Source organism: Strigops habroptila, chromosome 2, assembly GCF_004027225.2.
Source record: "Strigops habroptila isolate Jane chromosome 2, bStrHab1.2.pri, whole genome shotgun sequence".
Lineage (NCBI taxonomy): Eukaryota > Metazoa > Chordata > Aves > Psittaciformes > Psittacidae > Strigops > Strigops habroptila.
The window spans coordinates 55309564-55330481 of NC_044278.2; the positions used below are offsets into that span (position 1 = coordinate 55309564).

Sequence of the window (20918 nt, forward strand, 5' to 3'; positions counted from 1 at the left end):
ATTATGCTTCTAACTGTTTTGGAGTTAAACTTTTTTGTTTTGTCCTGCTGCTGCTGGTCCTTTTGGATATTATTGCTGACACTGAACAAAAATACTGCCGATCTTATCAGAAAAGCTACTTCAACAGCCACTCGTGAAATGAGTGGAGGTAGTGTAATATTTTTTTCTTAGGGTTAGCTAGCTTTAGGGATATTGCTAGAAGACGTCGTATACTTGATGCAGTGAAGGGAAAAGTTATCCCCTAAATGAACTGTGGGAAACGCTTTCCCATTCACTGACAGCTCATGAGAAAGGTGGTGTGATGATCATGGTGTAATGATTCAACACACTCTGCAAAAAGATAACAAACATCCGCAATAATATTTTGCTTTACAGAGGAAATTGATGCAGTTTCCTTTGTTTGTTTGTGCCAGATACTTACACATTGTTTTTAGAGTTGTACCTGTGCTGGTATTTGACAGAGAACTGTTCTTCCAATATCCTTGTAGCTAGGTAGCCACAAATAATTGGGATTTTTTGTTAGTTATGGTGCTATAGTGGTGTCAGATTCTGCAAGTCAATAATCTGTGACTTCACATTCATCCATGCTTGGGACTGAATAATGATGTGAATTTTTTGCTTTTAAATGCTGGATGTATGTATGTACACATGACTTCTAAGGATCAAAAAGGTCTGAAGTGTAAAGGGCTGTAGGCTGCTGCTGCTTTTCTGTAGAAATAAGGCATCGTTGGTCCAAGCTGTGATGAGGTTTTCAAAAGCTTTCTCTTACCCCTGGTGGAGGTTGGTTGTTTTTTGTGTGTGTATTGTATTTTTGTAAATTTTAGAATTTGTTTGTTTTGTTAAAGGAAGACTGCCACTTACAGTTTCCAGTACTGTACTGTGTGTATTGACCTTAGCCAGCTGCCCGCCCAGCTTCTCACTCGCAGCCCCTCCTCAACAGGAAAAAGGGAGAAAATAAAATTGAAAAGCTTGTGCATTAAGATAAAGCCAGGGAGATCACTTACCAGTCACTGTCATGGGGAAAATGGACTTGACTTGAGGCTATTTTTGGTCAATGTCAGTCAGGTTGTGGATTTGATTCAGATGGTCAGTAGTGAATCATGGAACCAGAAAAATTGGTTGTCAGTTTGTACATCTGAATGTGCAGCTCAAATTGAGTTTAATGAAATTAAAATCTAGAGTATTTCCATTTGCTTAGTTGGTAGTTACTTTTTTCCATAAATGATTTACAAATGTAATTTGAGAGGGAAAAGTACATGTAAGTAATGAAATTTATATAAAACCTAGGGCTTTTATATTAAAAGCAATATGTTTTAATCTCAATATTCAGATTTTGCTGCTAAATTGACTAATTTGGAGATAAATAAGAGAGGTTGCTGTAAGTAGTCCTTTTTATTCAGTTTTCAGGAGTTTTAATTTATGCCCATCCATCATGACTGCTTTTCTCCAGTAGTGCTTTAGCTCTCTGTTGGTACTGACTAGGCTGCTCACAAGAGGTACTTCATTCTTTCACTGGATATTAGCAGTGGCAATAGACTGGAAGAACATGCTATTGATAGTGAAAAATATTCCTTTTCTCTCTATGAAAAATATGCAAATAATGTATTTTTTGTCCCTTGTTAGCAAGAACATTTGGTTAGGAATAACCTCTTTGTTTTTTCTTCGTGGCACTTTCAGAAAAACATGTTTGATAAATTCATTCAGCAGAACATGTTTGCATGTTTCCAAGTATCAACTGAGGACACAGCTGTGACAGTAGTGATGTCCAAATACAGGTGCATTTGCAGCATGGCATGTGATTAAAAGATAATCAGGATGCCTTCAGCATGTTTGGATGAGATTACTGTCTTCTATACTGGAAACTACGTACTGAAAATAATAAAGTATTAAATAACGTTATTCTTACTATATTTTTAAGTTAGTGAACCATTACTGTAAATACAAAATCCTCAACTTCATGCCTCTGTCCTGCCTTTGGTAAACACTGTGGGCCTCCTCTTCTCTTCTGTTCACCCTTTCCTGAAAGCTGGGCTTTTGTCAGCCTAGTGCCATTGAATCCACAAACTTCGTGTCGCACCTGCAGGTAGATAATAAAGTCCAAATGCCACAAGCAGTTCCAGAGAGGCTGGCAGAAACTAAATCTTCATGATAAGAGTAACAGTATGTGGCAATTGGTTATGTTGGCTACTGTTCAGAGCACATATGTATCGAACTGTTGTAGCGAGCAGGCATATAGACAAGGCTCTGCTTTGAGCCTCCTTTCTCGTGTGAGAGAGAACTTGTTAAAAGTGAGAAGTGCCTCTTTTCCGCTTCCCCAACCCATGAATATTGGCTGTATCCAGTGACTCGAGCATTCAGTACTCAGCTGTGGGTTATCCTACTCTGTGTAGGACAGAGAGAAGTCCTAGTTCTACCCCCTTGGACATTTAACTTCATAAATGTAAAATGTTTTATTGCGTATTCGACAGATAATTTAAAGAATGCTATTTAAAATACAGTATACGAGGGAAGAAAATAAACTTTTTTTCCGATTAGTGTTAGGAGATCAGAATCTTCTGTCATCTGGACTTCTATACATGGAAGCCCTGTGTAAACATGGCTTGCAAATGGTTAGGCATGCATCCTTCCTTCACAAATAACTATCAGTTGAAGTTTTTATATGTGTGTGTATATATATTATATGTATATATGTATATAATATGTTTCTTTTATATATAAATAAAAATTATATATATAAATGAAAAGCTCTTTGACAGAAAACAGATTATTGTTTTGTACTGCAGCTGAAATATTTCCTGGATCTAGGGCTACCAAATACTATTTTAGAGTGGTTGTAAAATACAGCCCTTGCCTAAAGCACACTGTGTAACCTTTTGCCTTGTGTATTGCAACATCTGTTGGGAAACCGTTGCAGGCTTTTTCTTTCTACTGAGGGATTCCTAACTATATCAGTTCATTGGCATTTAAGAGCAGCACAAGATATTACTGTAACAGGTGCAGGAGGCAACTATGCGGTGTCAGTTATTTTTTAAATTGAGTATGAAATGTAAGTTCCACCTTCAGTTGCTTCCTTTTTATCCTCTGTTTATATTGGATTAGGGTATTGCTGTGCAAGATAGAGCACACATGGTGAGCTATTGTGCTTTGGTTTGGGAGCTAACTTCTAATTGAGAATGGTTATTTCAGTTGCTCAGTTTTGACTGGCTAAGCATACCTACCTCAGCTTGGAGGCTTAAGGTTGTAAGTCAAAAAATAGTTAAAGTTCTTTCAAGGGAATGTTGCGTGGTTGTTTTCCTCCACCACAACATTCAGACTTCACTCTGAGAAAAATGATTTTAAAACAGGTTGGCACACTGTAGCATGCTTTCGTATGCATTGTTTTGAAAATTGTCTTATTGTTAGTTATTTTGGCCTGTGCTGGCTCACTCAAGATTTCTTCCTCCCTGCCCCTCTTTCAGAAAGATCTTTGGGGTTCTCTTTTTAAAAATCCCTTTCATTAAGCATAACTGAGCTTCCACAGTTACGATGTCTGTGTTGCTGCTTTCAATCTAGAGAGATACCAGCTTTGTCCCTTGCAGAGCAAGTGTTTGGTTTTTTGCAAGTATAGTGAAAAGTCTTTGTGGAGCAATTTGACATGGGCTTTTAATGTGTCTTTTTAGATCAGCTCCTTCTTGCTTTTTCTCTCATTGCTCCCCTTTTCTGTTCATACAGACCATGAAGAAAAGAAAATCCTCCTTGTGGATTTGCATGACAAGGTTGTTTTCATGCAATACAAAGCTTAAGTTCCCACCTGGATTGGGACCTTCTTTATTTGCAGTGAGGACTTGGGCAAAATGACTAAGTTCGTAGCCCTTTGTTGTTATCTTTTGCCAAGGATCTGTTAAAAAGTGTAACAGGTTCTCTTAGAGTTGCCTGAGAAATGCGGTGTCTTGGCACAACACCCTTCACTCACTAAGTAAAATCCCAGAGCCTGCGGAGTGTGTCTTTAGATGTGTGGGTGAGTGGAGAAACAGTGAAATTACTGTGAGAATATTCTGAACTACTAGGGCTAAACAGGGTCCTTAGTCACTGATTTAACTCTATAATGGAATCTGTGCCTTTAATATTATTTGCCTGTGACTTGGAATAGGAACAGCTAGATTCAGTCACACTTTGGACATGTGTTATCATGCTGATGACTGCTGTGCTACTGGCTGTTACTTGGCATTTGAGAGAAATGGTTATACTCTCTGTGGCTGCCATGTACAAGTGACTTTGCTGTCGCTTCCTTAGCCTGCAATCTAGCTGCAGCGTGCATGCTGCAGTTATGTCTCCTTTTTTACCCTGTTCTCTCTCAGTCTTCATCTGCCACCTCCTGAGCAGTAGTGCGTTATAGGTTAGGAAATGTTGGCTTTAATTTAAAACTTGTAAAGTTAAGGCACCTTAAAAAGGTTTATTTTGGGAGGTGCTATTGTCTACAGTCTAACAAATTTTTAACGAAGAGGCAATCACTGATCTGGTTACAACCAGATTAGGCAGTCATTTTTTTTTTCAGGCCAGCTGGAAAGAATAGTTTAATGTTTTTGTACATTGTTGTATTTGTTTGATTTGAGACAATAAGAGCCTTTTGATCTCCAAGTGGGGTCATGGTGAGTCAGATGTGCTGGGTCTGGCTACAGCTGTAAACCTCTTGCTTATTATTGTCTTTTGAAATACACTGGTGCAAACGCATATGTTTTGGGTGAGTGGGGTGAGATAGGGAAAAAAGACAAAATTCTAATGCTTATTTGGCTGCTTGTGGCTGGGTCATTGTGTGTGTGTGGAGGTCTCTGTAGGCTAGACGAGCAGATAGGAATAGAGTGCCAGTCATTTTTAAAAGCCTATTGGAAATGGAACTAAACTCAAATGCAACTAAATGCAACTAAATGGGCAAGTTGCAAATGAGAGATTTTTGGGGATATTTTTAGAAAAGAAGGTCAAGATGAGGAAAGGAATTGCCACCTTGGCCCTTAATTGCAAGGCAATCTTGTGCATTGAACTGATGGGAGGTACGGATATGGAAATCCATATCCCCAATATGAATAAGGGGAGACTTCCAGCTGTCTATTTCTACGATGTTTAGAATATTGGGACTTTCATGCAGCCCTTGATTACAGAGATAAGTGACTATGTCTGTGCTCTCTCTTTATGATAGTAATCTCGAAAAGATTGAAATGCTTATTTTTTGGTTGGGCAGAAAGTGATGGTATTATTTTCTTTACTTGCTGGTAATTACTAAGATGTTAGATAATGTTACAGATGTTGAAATACTGCTGCACAAAATTAGTGTAAATGCCAATATATAGCTCCTTGTTTTTGAAATTAAGGCAATTGCCATTTTTTTTCTGTGTTGGAAATGGAATATGAAAACAAGTAAATAGTACAGAAATGCAGATAAGTTGGGAGCAAAATCTGACTTAAAGTGCATCCTTGGAAGGTACATCCTTTGTGACACTGTGTGTTGCAAATCGTTTGCAAGTCTTCCATGATGACATTGATATTAAACGTTCATCCTCCCTACGAGGTTATAGCAGTGATTTCTGGATTATAAGGTCACTGTGTTATGAAACGTAACATGAGGCCTAGCACCTGTGACAGTTAACATGGTAAAATACTACTTCTCCACACCCCGTACTCTTAACGATAGACAATACTGCTGTAAACTTGTGGCCCAGGCATTTCACCTTTACATTTCTAACCTACAGCTAAATTCAAGGAGGAACTAGCTTAACTGGTCTTTTTAATTTTTTTTTTTCTTTTTTTCTTTAGATGATAGTACTGAATGCCAAACTGCATCAAAGAAAGAAGAGCAAAATGACAAAGAAAAGAAAGATGAAGAAGAGGCTCCACTGCCCACTTACAGGGCGAAATCGATTGTTGAGAGTTGGGTGTGGGGCAAACAACCAGGTATTGCAGCTGTTTTGGTTATTCTCACTGAAGCATTATGTATTCTACATTGATCACTACTTTTTGTAGCATCAAGAAGTAATTGGATCACATACTTGCTGACAGATGCATCTGTTAGTGGAGTAAGTTAGATAAGTAGTAAACTGTGATTGAAGTTAAACATTTACTGTAATTACTTTCAGATTTCGTTAGGCTCATGACTTGAAGAATCAATTTCCACCTTTCATCCTGCTTGAAGGAATGATAAACTGATGTGGAACAAATGCAGTCTTATGGTGAAATGTTATGATGTCTTCAGAATATTTCTTTTCAGTTGCAGAGACTAAAAAGAAATTGGTTAGTTTCTGAAGCCCGAATTTTCTGCAGGCAATAAAGGTTTGATAGGTGATACTTCTTTCTGATTTCATGGTCTGGTAGATTAGTTTGTGTGAATCGTGGGAGGAAGGTTAAAATGGTTAGTTCAATTAACTGTCTGTCCTGACCTTTGCTGACAGTAGGATCATGTGTGATGGCAGTGGAAAAGTGGTTTGTGTTCATATCTTCATATTTATGAAATACTGATTTTGATACTGAAGCCAATTGAAGTTTGTGACCATTTATTACTGCAGAGCAGCAATTCATTGTCTAAAATTGTCTCTGTTTACAAGTAGCAGATCAGAAGAAGCTTCACTTCAGTGGTTTGTTTTACAGTTCTGGTGCATGATATTGCCCGATTCAGATGTTGGCATGTGCAAACTTTGGAGACATCTGTTGTGCCCCTTTTCCTTTCCCCTCACCCGGAACCTCTTGAAGATCCCTGGAAAAAGTGTTGTCTCTTCAGTGCCAGAATCTGCATCTGTGTAGCCCCTTTTGCTAGGGAAGCTGTTTGTATCTGTTGAGCCGCAGGTCAGCTGCCAGTCTTCTGTCCTCTGCTCTGTGCCAGCCAGCTTGCTCCCTTTTCTTAAGGACAGGAGGACAGATGGACTTGCTGTCACTCTAGTAGTGGGACAGAATTTTGCAGTGTAGGAGGAATGAAAAGAGTTGCCATTACAGTGGAAGAGGGAGTGAGAATTGAATGTGTTGAAGAGATGTAAGCTGAAGGTCACTTTGTTTTTGTTTTATATTTTTATTCAGTGTTTGTTGCTGAAGAGTAAAATAAAACTCTATAACAAAGTGGTAATCTAAATGTCAAGTATCTTACCAAATTTCTTCTAGCTGACCAAGGTGTTGGGGACAAGACCTGGCCTTTAAACTCACCCTTCAATTACTTCTTAAAAATTGAAAAAACAGTTGTTTAGGAAAAAAAGGATGTATGTGTGTTTGGAGTTTTTAGAAAGAAATAACTTACTCTCTTGTATTTATTTTTAATTCTAATATATAGTATGGTTTATTGGCATACATATAGATAATTCTTCTAGAAATAATTTACGAAGACTTTGTCTAACAGGTTTGTATTCCTTGGTCTCCATTACCATTTCTACTTTAAGTTTGCATCACCTAGCTGTGACGTACAAACCCTTAATACGATGAACACACTTGCAATTTATTTATAGAAATGTTATAGGTATCTTGTTCATGATCGAAGGTAACTTTTTGTTTTGTATTTGTCAGAAATATAGCTAACAGTTGTTTTTGAGCCATTTTAGCTTTTGTGGCTTGCTAATTAATAAAAAAAAATACAGATAATCACTTCAGTTTGGATACTTCAAGTGTGTCATAAAATGAGGAAAGCTTTTAAGCTTTTCTTCTGTCATCCTTCATAAAAATAAAATGAACCTTTGAACATTTGTCTGTCAAAAGCATGAATGAAATTTTGGAGAATTGTTTCTTAAATATATTGTTGCTGATCAAGTAAGAATTAAAGACTTACTATGTTTTCATTAATGTTTTATATTCCTTTACAAGTAATGTATAATCTGGAGTTATTTTACAAGAAGAACTGAAGAGGCATTTGAAGTCTGTGTTTCAGGTCAATACCCTGAACTATTTCTATAGAGTTTAATGATTTACAGGCTTACATTGTGAACATAGTGTATAGACATTAGACAGTGTGTATTCATGTTTTAGAAGTCCTGCAATACAATCTTATTTTGCCAAGAAGCGTGGAGGACCATGCTATTGAACTTCAGCAGGCTAATCCAGGTCAGTGGGCCTTGTGACGTCCCTCCCCCGTGAGGGCTGAGAGATTTTGAGATCACACACAAAAACCTGTTCATGAAATGTGTTGTGAAGCAGTACTTTCTGTCTCCCCTCTTGAGCCCTGTGCTTGTTTCTTGTCATCCTGGCACAAGTTCAGAGGAGCTAAATGCTTTCCTTTAGTTCTGATTTATGCTGAGATCACAGCTCTGCCAGAACAGGGCAAAGGAGTCATAGCTTTTTTGTGGAATGGACTTAGTCCAAGTACTGTAAAATTGCATAAGATAGTAATAAATATGTTGGTAAGTTATTATTTGGCTTTAAGTTGGTTTTCCTTCTCTCTTGCATCTTAGTGTTCATCTATTTCATATTCAGCTCTTAAATGTCAGTGTTGAACTATTCAGGCCTTATTTTTGACATGAGTGCTTCTTTAAAACGTCTTCCGCCTGTCCTATTCCCACCAGGTTGTATGTTCGTTAGCCACTTCTTCTGATTCTTCATAAAAATCTTGGTTTACTACTTTTACCGGTTTTCTTTTGTAAAAATACTTGTTTTTATCATCTTATGCGATCCTGAGAGAAGTCTGGGTGTTCAACCCTGGATATGGGGAGAGGAGAAAAAGAGGAAACTCCTTGATGCAGTTGTACAAAACATACAGAAAATAAATCGGTACTTAATTTTCTTGAGTTTCTTTTTCTCATATGCTTAAGATTGGCTCTGTTGAGTCAAACGAAAGGACAATCTAATCCAATGTCCTGACAGCAACAGCATAAATAGCAGTAGCCAAATGAATAGTTGGGTTCTATGTTTATGATACATTATTTGTAGCGTGTAGACTTGAGCCAGAGGTGGTGATATGGGGGAATAAGAACGTGTGCTTAGATCCCTTCCCCTTTTATTTTGTTGAAACATATGTGTGCATGGCGTAAATTAACAGGCTATAATATATTCTGATGTTGATTATTTTTTTTTTTCCCATTAATTTGTCTAGTCCGTTTTGAACATTCTAAACTTTTAGCATCCACAGCTGTATGTAGCAAGGAGCTTTGTAATTCAACTGCTTATTGCATGAATATTACCTCCTCCTGGTCCTTGACTTGATTTTGGCATCTGTTGGTTTCACCTAATGCTCTGTTCTTACACTGGAAGAGTCAATGAGTGGTTTTTCCTTACTTGTCTTCGCCAGCACTGCTGGGGTGGGTTTTTTGTGTTTTAAGAATTCTGTCATAATCAGCTCCCAGTTGTGTCTTTTCCTCACTGAAAAATCTTATTTCATGCGACTTCTTTGCATACAGAAGCTTTTGTAAACACTTATTTCTTTTTTTACCCCTCTCTCCTCTCAGTTTTCTGCCAGGGAAGGTGGGTTGGGAACTAATAGTTACACAATTAAAAGCAGTCATGGCATTGAAAAAAACTGGTTTTAACCTCCTTTATGGTGACATTTCCTATTTCAATAAATTTTCTTGATCAATACTTTTTAAGTGTAGTTTTGGAAGTGCTAATAAAAAAATGGTTCAGTCAAAGGATGAAATTTGGCCTCTGTTTTGTGTTTCCCTTCTCAGAACTCCTTCATTCCTGTGTTTTTCTTTTACTTTCTTGCCACTTGGAACAGATTTTAACTCTCCTCCTACCCTGCCCCCAACTTGAAAGCTGTTGTCCAGCTCCAAGTATCTGTTTGGTTGCTGTTTATGTTCTTAAGAGGTATGTGTATGTGTGTATTTTTACACACAAACACGAGTCTCCTTTCTTGCTATTTTGTTCTATGCAAGAGTAGTAGAGCATCAATTTAAACAAGTATTGCTCACAATATACAACTTTGAAAGTTAAGTACCCAGCCACATAATGAGATGCGTTCTGAATGTGCATGCAACTGTTCATTACTGCTCCTGCTGAATACTAATAGGTGAGGTCTGCTGTCGGTCATCTTTTGAATAGGGGAGCAGACAGAAGGAAGCTGAAAGCTAAATGCCCATTAGGAATTACATTCTTTGGTATGAAATAATTTTGGGAGTGTATTTAGCCTTGTTTTTGAGGAAAATCATGTGTCCGTGGTTATATTTTTGCCTTTCCCTCTAACTTAGGAATCCACTCATTCTGTGGCAATGGGTTTTGCAGGGTCATTAGATGACTGTTAAGCCAAGCCAATTGCATCCTCTATCCACTCTATGTATAGTGGAAATGCCATGTAGTAAAAGGGGAAAGAGGAGACAAAATATAATAATCTCTAGGAAATTAGAGCACATTAGTTATGCTGCTGACAGGAATGCATGCTCATTAGAACAGTAGATTCTTGCCAAATTCTGTTTCATATGTGTTTTGATTTTTTTAAGTCTGAAATCTCTCCACACTGTAACATCTATATTTGCTTTTAATAAAGCTTGTGACTCAACCAAAGTTCTTGAAACTTTTCAGTTTGATATTGGCATTTTTAAGGCCGTTTAATTTACCAGTTATAAGCCTGTGCTGTTCCCTACAAGAGCTGATGAAATAAGTGTGAAGAAACCATTAAGTATACGCTAATTTTGGGTTTGCATGTTTTTGGGGGTGTTTTTTGAGCTGCTGAAACAGGAGCAAATGTGCTGTTGGACAGGCTACCTGTCTTAGACTCATGTCAGGTTGATGTTCTGGCTGTGGCTGAGATGGTTTAAGAAGCTACTGTTTTCAGCTGCTTGTTTTGTACCCCCACTTTTGCTGGCATACGTAAATAACATGTCACTTCTTTACTCTGTTCTGTCAGATGATCTGGGTTAAACACTACTGGTATTTTTCCTTCTAATGCAGAGAACTTCTGGCAGGATGAATTAAGAAGTGAAGACGTGTAGTTATGTTAGTTGCTGAGGGAGGGAGAGATGTGATAAGTTATAACAGAAGATGTTAAAGCCCTTCCCTATCTGTGCTGCAGCCAGAAACGTGTCTGACTGTAGTTGTCAATTAACAAGTATTCTGCTAATGGTAGTTTGAGAATTTAAACTTTTATAGTATGACTTCAACACTTATATTCTAGGTACGGATTAGGTAAGTAATTTGTCTCCACCCTTCGTAAAATAACTGACAGAGCAAAGCATTGCAAGGGATGGTTAGCATCAAGGGCTGGCATAGTAGCATACGAACAGTTTTGTTTAAAGAGTTCCCTGTAACCTTCTCAGATGAAATTTGAATCGTTACTATTAATAAGCTATTCTCTCATTAGACTATTTAGTTCATCACTAGTGTTGTTCAGACTTGAGGCTTTATTGAAATCAAGTTCACTGGGTTGATTCCCAGATATATTTAAATCTTTTTGAAGATAAACTGAATTTTTGTAGAGATAAACTTTCTTTCATTCCATATGTAAATTTAAAGTGGGAAAATGTATAGATCCGTCTCACTTAAAAATAGTATTATTTTTAATGAATCAAGGCAGTCCTTGGTTCAATTTTGAGATGTCTGAGTTGTAGGACTACTGTAACTTGTTCCAGCCTTTACTGTGCTTTGCATATGAGCTTTCTTTTACATTTTTGAAATACTAAAGAAGTATGTATAAAATATGAGTGGAATAATTTAATTTTGGTAGAAAGCCTTCCTTAAAGATGTAGCCATTTGAGATTGTGAAGGCAAGGTGAGAAGGGGGAAAGAAAACATTTTTATTACAACTAAATTCACTAAAATAAAGTTTATGCTTCAGGCATGTTATTTTTGTATGGCTTGAATCTCGGAGAGGGAAATGATATTTTCCACTAGAAAAAAATACTTTTGCATGCAGTTGTTAATTAAACAGTATATTGTAACAGAACAGTTCTTAATATTACTAGTTTCTAGATATAAAGATGTTATGATTTTTAGGGCTAGTCACTTGAAAATTGAGCTCTTTCTAGCCCTTTTTCTTTGTAAAAAGTGAAGACAGTTTTAATTGTTTCTTTTTCAAGTTTTTGTATTGTCTTAATTTGACTTTGTTGATGTTGACTTCATTGACAGGAAAGCAAAGTAAGTTTAAAATCCTTTACTTTAGAAAGCACTATCATGAGGTTTTGTTTTGTGAAGCATTGCATAGTTCGTGAAACTACAGATTTTTGTATTAAGACAGAATTGAACCTTTGAGGTATTTGAAACCTACAATAATGTTGCTGGTTTTTGGTGTTTTTTTGGTGTGGTTTTTTGGTTGTTTTTTTGGTTGTTTTTTTGGTTTTTTGGTTGTTTTTTTGGTTTTTTGGTTGTTTTTTTGGTTTTTTTTTTTGTTTTTTTTTGTTTTTGGTTTTTTTGGGAGGGGTTTTTGTGGTTTTTTTGTGTTGTTTTGTTTTTTTGTTTTTTTGGTTTTTTTTGTCAAATTGAGCCAGTTGTCCTATCGGATCGTAGAGTAGGGTGTTGAGTATCTTACAGGTCATCCTGTATGTATTGTTGAACCATTAGGAATTAATTTTGTAGGTGCTGCTGTGAAACTATTTTCCTTTTTTTCTGCAGAGACACAATATTGTATGCACAATATTGTATGCATATAAAATGGCCAGCTTTAAAACTGCTACTGCTTGATGTGCATACATTGTATTAGCTTCCGTAGGATTCTGTTTTCTAAGCATTCAGAGTTCTTATAGTGGTTCCTGTCATCTGTTGCGTGAGAAAGGTTGGAATGCTGATAACAGCAATCCTGTGGCTGATCCAGAGTGGTTTGAAAGGTACATAGTTGTACACTTCTAGGGAAAATTCCTTGTAAAGGAATTGCTGGAGAATTGTAGGTAGTCTCTGCCTGTCCCAAGTGTTTCTTTCCAGTAGTCCCCATGACATGTTTAATAAGTGTGTTATTTTGAAATGAAGGACTTTTTCATCTAATTCTTCAACTCACAGAAATAAATTTAGAGCATGTCCACATTTAGATTACTTGCCAGCTAGAAATGAATGAAGAATGCTGTGGCTCTGTGTTACTTTATAGACTCTACTGAGTTTGGCACTTAGTGCTTGATTTCTGTAGCATCAAGCATAGCCTCTTTTCCCCAGACATAAGTGGGTTTTTTTGGTTTTTTTCTTTCATTGCCTATTTTTTCACCTTTTATACAGATAAGTAAGATCATAATGTGGGGAATGAATATGCATAATGGAATCAGTTGCCAAAATCACTTGCCGAAAAGAACAATGTTAAAAAAAGTCTCTTTGTGAAGTGGAAAGTATGGTCATTTCTTACTTCATTGTATCTTGGTGGTATTTAGAGGTATTTAGAGGTTTATAGGGCTTTAGTATTCAGGAAGGGAAAGAAAAACCCCCGATTTTTATCTCTCCTGGTGGTTTGTTGAGAGGGATCATGAAACTGGCGTGTCATGTCCTTGGCATGTTCTGTTATGATACCCTGAAGTGCAGAAGCCATGTGTTGCAAGATGGTTTTTTTGTTTTTTATTTGTTTTGGTTTGTGGGGTTTTTTTTTGGTTTTTTTTTTGGTTTTTTTTTGTTTTTTTTTTTTCTTAGAAAATAAAGGTTGTGGCACACCTCAGATAAGAGCAGCAGCCTCAGAACATGTAGTTTATATTTTGTGGAAGTTTTTACTTTGGTGTTCTGAGTAATGCTGACACTTCACAATTGAGGTTTTTCCCCTCAAAATGGTGGTAAAAATGAAAGAAAATTTTAGTTGGATCAGCCTGGAGGTATACTGGAATTTCAGGCTTGGTACTGATGCAGTCATCCATTAAACCTTCTGAGTAAACTACTATATGGCCATCGTGTTAAGGGACATTTTAAAAGCCAAATTAAACGTGTCTTTGGCAAGCATTTGTTTTATTCATGTGTTACTTTACATCATGATTTGAAGTAGCTGTATGTATGTAACTTGTTGATATTCAACTATGCTGTAGTTCTTTAGGGAATTTTGTAGGGCTAATATTAAGGACAATGTGGTGCTTTTGTCACACTTCTTGTTGGTTTTGTCGTATTTCTTGTGGTTTGAGTCAAGGTATAAATGTGTATTATAGCTGCTATTGCCTTTTTAAGGTCTAGACCACAAGGAACACTTCAAAATCTGTTGTTACTCAAAAAAAAAAGTTCCTCATAGTCAGGTGGAAAGATGTGAATTGCCTCAGGGAAAGGAACCTAACACATTATGAAATGGTGAAATGTGAGTAGCAATGCTGAAAACTTCCTGGGGTGATGGCTTACAACAAAGTGTAAGTGACTGTGCAATGCGATCCAGTGGCAGAGAAGGCCATTTGAATTTTCTGCTGGGTATGCAAAGGTGCATTGCATGGTATTTCAAACTTTGAAATACTTTATACGGGTAAAGTTGTTACAGAGAATGTAAAAATACACGATTTCCAAGTTTTTCTTTTAAAATCTGCACTTTGAGCTACTGACTGCTTTTTCTGGTTAGTGAAGAGTTAATTCTCTCGCGTTGGAACATAAGTCAGGTCTTTTATTTGCTAATAGCACTTGCAAACATCTTAAATTTCTGACATTATTTGTTTCCGAAACTTAGCCTTTGGCAGTGATCCTAGAGCTTCTGAAAGTAGTTTTATAACTTCTGAGAAACTTAAGATAATGTGTATCAGTGCAAAATGAAAGCATATTCTTGTGGGGACTTGCAAAGTTGTTGCCTGCACTTAAGTGAAGTTTGACACTGAGGTTGGATGATGATAAGAATTTGCTGTCCAGGGTTTTTGTTTTTTGGGGTTGGTTTTTTTGGTGGTTTTTTTTTTTAAACACATAGGTATTTCCTATGACGTTTTAATTGCACACATGAAATATGAACGTTCTGATGTGTTTTGATTATCACCTTTGTGTAAACACCTGTTAAGTGTGATTGTGATTATTAAATACTGTGGATTAGAAATGTGCACATTAAGTATGGAAACAGGGAGTTTCATTGGATTTTGAGGCTCAGGCTTTTGGTTGGTTCACAGTTTTCAATTTGTCTTTATTTTTCCTGATACTATATATAACAAAGACGAACACCCATAAAATGATATCTTTCTTTGATTCTTAGACGTGAATGAGTTGAAGGAGTGCCTTCAGGTACTAGTGAAGGAACAGCAAACTCTGGCCACACAAACAGCTACAACAGCTCTTTCAGCTATGAGGCTAAAGCAGAGGCTAGTTATCCTGGAACGATATTTCATTGCATTGAACAGAACAGTTCTTCAGGAGAATGTCAAAATTAAGTGGAAAAGCAGTAGTATTCCTCTGCCTGCTGTGGATAAGAAAAGGTAATGACACAAGCATGAACAAGTTCATACAGTAAGGAAAGTCATAGAAAGGTTATCAGCCTGTGTGTGAGAGCTTAATGTGATTTATTCCTGCTTGTGGAACATCAGCAGTAAAGAAACTCCTCTTATTTCTTAAGCTGGTTTTACGTGCTGTCACCTGCCACACAGTTTTCCGCCTCGGCTCATGGTTGCTTATAATGTCTCTGTTCATACTAGTGGGTTTTTATTGTAATACATTGCTGTAGATATTATTCTTTGAGCTATAAGTGTACTTTTGTTGAGGTATTACTTTTGTTCGACTCAAAAAGCATGGAGAGACCTATTTCAGAAATGATGCTGGTGGAGGTTACTTAGTTCTAATAACAATACATTTTTGTCAGTATTTGCCCAATTAAGGCATATAACAAATTTAAAAGTACAAATACCTGAAAAGTGAGCATAGTTTTCCTTAGCTTGGGTGAGAAATTGTTTCAAGAGATCTAACTGAATAAGAAATTGTCTTATAGCTTATTGACCTAAAAATAGAAAAATCTGTCAGATGAGGCATTAAGAATGCTATTCAGTAGCTGAACAAGGTTGCTGTCTGACAGAATAAGCAATTTTTATGTTAGATTGTCTCTAGCTTCAAAAAGGAAAGGAGACAATAAGTAGATATCATGATTAGTTATTATGTGATTGAAGTTCTCACAGTGATATTTTTCCCCTTAATAATCTGTTATCTGTTTTTTTTTCTTTTTCCAGTTCTGATTAAAAAAGAGCATTAGTATATTTAAGTTATCAGATTGCTAAAAATGCCGGTTTAATTTTTTTCTCTCTTGATAAAGTCTTAAGCAGTTCACTTTCTTTTGATGTGAGACTAAAAAAACCAAAATTGTCATTAAGTACAAAGGAATGCTTTCTTAAATTAATGGGATTGTGTCCTGGGTTCATGCTGAACCCGGGACAGATTGCTAGCATGAAAAGTTCAGAGAAATGTATGTGAGCCCAAGTGGGTATTAACAAAAGTTCGAGCTATCTCTTCCTTACACACACCAATACAGAAGCTGCAAAGAGAGATTAGTAACATTGACACTTGAATGGAAAGATAAGAAATGACAAAATTGATGGAATTAATTATTAGTAGTTGAAGATTCATAAAGAAGTAGCCTATAAGCATAGTCTGTGCAGTCCAAATTATCTAGAAGTATAAACTGCCTGAGTAGCTAATGAGTACATGAAGTATGTTATGTCTCTGTATTTTAGATACATGATCATAATTTCACTCTGAGGAACTATAGGCATCTTTCTGATGCCAGTCAATTGTGCCAGTCTAGTTTATTTTTTCTCTAGCGCTTTTTAGTGTTGGGGATTGAACTGGTGGTTCTTTCAGGCAGCTGAAATTAAGGTTTTGTTGACATCTTGATATTGATTACCTTCATTCTCAAGAGACAATTACCATTCTTCACAAATAAAAATTTTGTGATTATATATGCATGCATATAGCTAAATTGTAAAATTGTTGAATATACAAGTTATACAAATTGCTAATATAAATATATATTATTATAATATAAATTATACTAAGACAGTGTATGTATAATTTTATTTAGCCCAAGACCCGTAGGCAAAGGTGTAGAAGGACTTGCACGAGTCGGATCTCGAGCAGCACTTTCATTTGCATTTGCGTTCCTTCGTAGAGCCTGGAGGTCAGGTAAGTCTACTTTGTAGCATATTGCATGTATTTTTCATTAGAAGAGAGATGATTCATTAAAGCATCTGTGTCTATTAGGTATTTGCATGGAACTGTACATTTATAAACATTAGATTTGCATAGTTGTGTTTTATGTTTATGTAGTACTATGCCGAGCAATACTGTTGCTCGTCAAAGCCATCCAAGCCACTGCCAAGGCTGTGTTGTGCTAGGATCCTTTTATGCTTATGAAGGCAAATTGGGGTTTCACGAAGAGAATGTATCTTTTAATGGCAGGTTTCAGAAAAGTTAAGATTTATTCTTCAGACAGGGTCGACCCACTTTATTACTACATGATAGCAACAAAAATGATTTTGGAGCAGTAGTGTGCTTGTGTTTAATTTGTGTACTTGACAGTGATTGTCAAATTGCAGAGGTTGGCAAAATTGTCACATGTGCCACTTCATGCTGTTTGTCTGGTAGCGGAATGTTTGTCTGAACAAACACTGTTTTTTCAGATGGCAGCTCACTCTTTGTCCAGCCAGCCCTAGTTCCTCTTCTGATTTCCTTAGCAGATACATAGTGGGATGAGCTGGTTTAAGAGTTGTCACCTTTTTGAATGTTTTTTGTGAAGCAGGTAGTTCTTCAGAAGTCTTGCAGTCAAAATGTTTGCGTGAAGTTTGAGAACTGTGTACATATTATTAAATAACATGTATGCTTGAGGTTAAAAAAAAAAATTATTGTATGCAAAACACTGTATACAAAAATTTGTATAACTTGTGTGTTATGAGAGATATAACTAGTATTACTGTGTTCCTTAGGTGAAGATGCAGACCTGTGCAGTGAATTGCTACAGGAATCACTTGATGCACTACGAGCTTTACCAGAGGCGTCCCTTTTTGATGAAGGGACTGTATCTTCTGTATGGCTGGAAGTGGTGGAAAGAGCTACTAAATTCCTAAGGTCTGTTGTGACTGGGTAAGTTTCTTTTTTTGAGCATTGCTGAAGTAGCTGTTAAATGGCAAACTTGCATCTCGTAGCAGTTGATAGTATAAGCATAATAGTTTATGTAAAATTGAAAAGATTGCTTTCGCTTTTGCTCATACATGAACTGTGGAAATTATGCTCTTTAAATATGATTTAATTCATAGAATCATAGAATGGTTACGGTTGGAAAGGACCTTAAGATCATTTAGTTTCAACACCCCTGCCATGGGCAGGGACATTTCACACTAGACCATGTCACCCAAGGCTTCAACTGTTTAAGGAAAATTGAATTTGGGTATTCTGAATCACTGCATATAGACTTACCTGAAGAATAGCGTTTCACTAGTGTAAACTGTATCGGCATGTAGAATTCTTTGGTAATACAATATATATGTACACTTAATTGTGCCTTTCTAGTATGCTAAAATAATGCAGGCTTCTATGCATGTGAGGGGAAAAAACATTCCTATTGGACTTAGAGCACTCCCCTGCCTCTTCCCTGTTACTTGAGGAAGCTTAAAGTTACATTTTTACAATAGCTGCCAGAAATTGTCTTTTGAATACTGGAACTACATTCTTTATGATATCCACTATAAGGATATTTTAATTTCGCCTGTGAAAAAAGGTTTTTCACGTTTTTAGCATGTTTAATGGAGTTTGGGCTGCCGCTCAAAAAATGGATCTTGTGTGGAATGTGTCAGGTTTTCTTCACACCTGCTTTCATCACCAGTTTTATATTTTTTCTGGAAGTTTAGTGGTTTTTGGTGTGTTGTAGATGCTTTTGTTAAGTAACTATGTATTGTTTCCAATCACTTCTTACTTAATACATATTGTTTGACTTTTAGAGATGTACATGGAGCTCCCAGTACCAAAGGTCCAGGAAACATTCCATTACAAGACCAGCACTTGGCACTTGCCATATTGCTAGAACTGGCAGTGCAGAGGGGTACATTAAGGTGAGAAGCACTCTGGTTTTTAAACATCACTGTCTATTAGAATGGCCTGAGCAGTGCCTGTTTTCAGTTTTCATGGATTTGGGATTAACGTAATAATTGTGGTTCAAAGCATATGAACTTTTTCAGTAATGCAGTGGTGGTCAAGATCTTATGTTAGCTAGATTGCAAAATCCTATTTTTGCTATATTGATAATCTGTTTAAAAAGGAAAGCCGCGATGTCTGATATTGCTAAGCTTCAAAATGTAGAAAGTGAATTGGATGGATAACCAAAAAATTGTTTTTAGAAATGCTTATTAATAGAAGATGTGAAACTTCCTCTTTCAGCCAAATGTTGTCAGCAGTTATGTTGTTGCTTCAACTTTGGGATAATGGAACAAGGGAAACAGACAATGAGCGGTCTGCACAGGGAACAAGTGCACCCCTTCTACCTTTGCTACAGAGATTTCAAAGTATAATATGTAATAAAGACGTGCCCAATACTGAGGAAGAGATTCAGGTACTTGCCCTTTTCAGATAATCCAAGGATATTATGTTGGTATCAAATTTAATTTGGCTGGCTAAAACAATTTTAAAATGATTCGAACAAAGCTGGCAGTAGTGTTTTCCATGCAAGATGCCTGTACACCATTGTTGTTTGGTTTTCATGTGTGCATTTGAGTTTCTTCAGGTAGGAAGATGAATGTCATAGTATAATTAGAGGTAAGCACTGTGTTTCAGAGTTAATGATTTTGTGATAATTAACTTGGATATGTAGCCAGTTAACTTTTCTGCATACTCACTTTTATTTATATTACTGAGATTGATAAAACATAGTAAACCGGTTTTATTATGCTTGTAGGTTTCTATTACGTTCACAATCTGACTATATTTTCAACGTATGTGTTTGGAGTTTTCCTCTACTGTAAGAAAAAGATGTGCAGAGTTAATTTGTTTTCTCTTAAACTTGTGCAGATACTCAGCCTGCCTAAAATATATTGTGTATCTGTATGTGTAGTAGCATCGAAATACCTCGAGAGTTCTTCTGACTGCTCATTTTTCTCTTCTAGCTCCTGACTTACCCTCTGAGTCCAAATGAAAGTTTTCTGAGGTATCTGACTTTACCACAGGATAATGAGCTAGCGATTGATCTGAGACAAACAGCTGTTGTGATCATGGCCCATTTAGATCGCCTAGCCACCCCATGTATGCCTCCACAGTGCAGCTCTCCTACATCTCATAAGGTAACTGTTTGCAATGTCAAAGTTCATAAAAGTGTAACTGATTCTCAGTTTTGAAGGAAAACAACTCCTAAGAGTCTTCCTATTTCCTTTTAATTTTTACAAGGTAATCTTGAGTTGCCTAAATTTGTCTTCCTTGGGTATCTTTTATTGCATCAGTGCTCTTTCAGTCAGTCTTGGAATATAATTCTATGGTTTGTGAACCATCCTTTCTTATGACAACACTGTGGCTAATTCTGCCATATTTTGGGCTGTTCCGTATGTTTGTCAAAGTAAATGCTCCAGACCAGACTTTATAAATGTTGGGGGTCTGATGTATTTAACAAAAAAAAAAAAAAAAAAAAAAAGTAACTGTTAAGCTTCCCAACTTTGGAAATCTCTGAACACTTACTTTAGATATTTATAGCTTATTCAGTGCCAGACTGAATAAACTGAATATGATTCATGAAAGCCTTTATTTTTGATACCTCTTAATAGGTAAGCTTTACTGACTACTGGCAGTAATGACTATGACAGATTTGAATATGTTTGACATATAAAGCTTTAAAAAATAGTCTATGCGTTTTATTAAGTTGCGTATTTCAAAATTAGTACTTACAGAATTTCTTATTTTCTAGGGATCTCTGCAAGAGGTCATTGCTTGGGGTTTAATAGGTTGGAAATACTATGCTAATGTGAGTGGTCCAATTCAGTGTGAAGGACTTGCCAATCTTGGCGTCATGCAGGTTGCCTGTGCAGAGAAACGTTTTCTAATACTATCTAGAAATGGACGAGTTTATACACAAGCATACAACAGTGATACTCTGGTGAGAGTTTTTTTACATGCTTTCAAAAATGCATTCCTTTTCTGTATTAATTCGTAGCATAAGTTTGTTCCTTTGACTATTTACA

General features: G+C 36.5%; 1 protein-coding gene across 9 annotated transcripts in view; it reads left to right on the forward strand.

Moving 5' to 3' along the window:
- The window catches only part of HERC2 (HECT and RLD domain containing E3 ubiquitin protein ligase 2), a 106120-nt gene that overhangs the window by 13010 nt on the left and 72192 nt on the right, over nt 1-20918 (forward strand). For 3 of the 9 annotated variants that reach the window (XM_030477852.1, XM_030477855.1, XM_030477857.1), the window contains exons 4-12: nt 5788-5925; nt 7972-8046; nt 14978-15197; nt 16787-16887; nt 17688-17844; nt 18699-18809; nt 19135-19306; nt 19857-20030; nt 20645-20833. In XM_030477852.1, coding sequence (XP_030333712.1) covers nt 5788-5925; nt 7972-8046; nt 14978-15197; nt 16787-16887; nt 17688-17844; nt 18699-18809; nt 19135-19306; nt 19857-20030; nt 20645-20833 — 1337 coding nt within the window. Of the gene's footprint in view, nt 1-3722; nt 3756-3930; nt 4629-5787; nt 5926-7971; nt 8047-14977; nt 15198-16786; nt 16888-17687; nt 17845-18698; nt 18810-19134; nt 19307-19856; nt 20031-20644; nt 20834-20918 lie in introns of those variants that run through there. The other 6 variants (XM_032919784.1, XM_030477853.1, XM_032919785.1 and 3 more) reach the window with 6 other exon arrangements.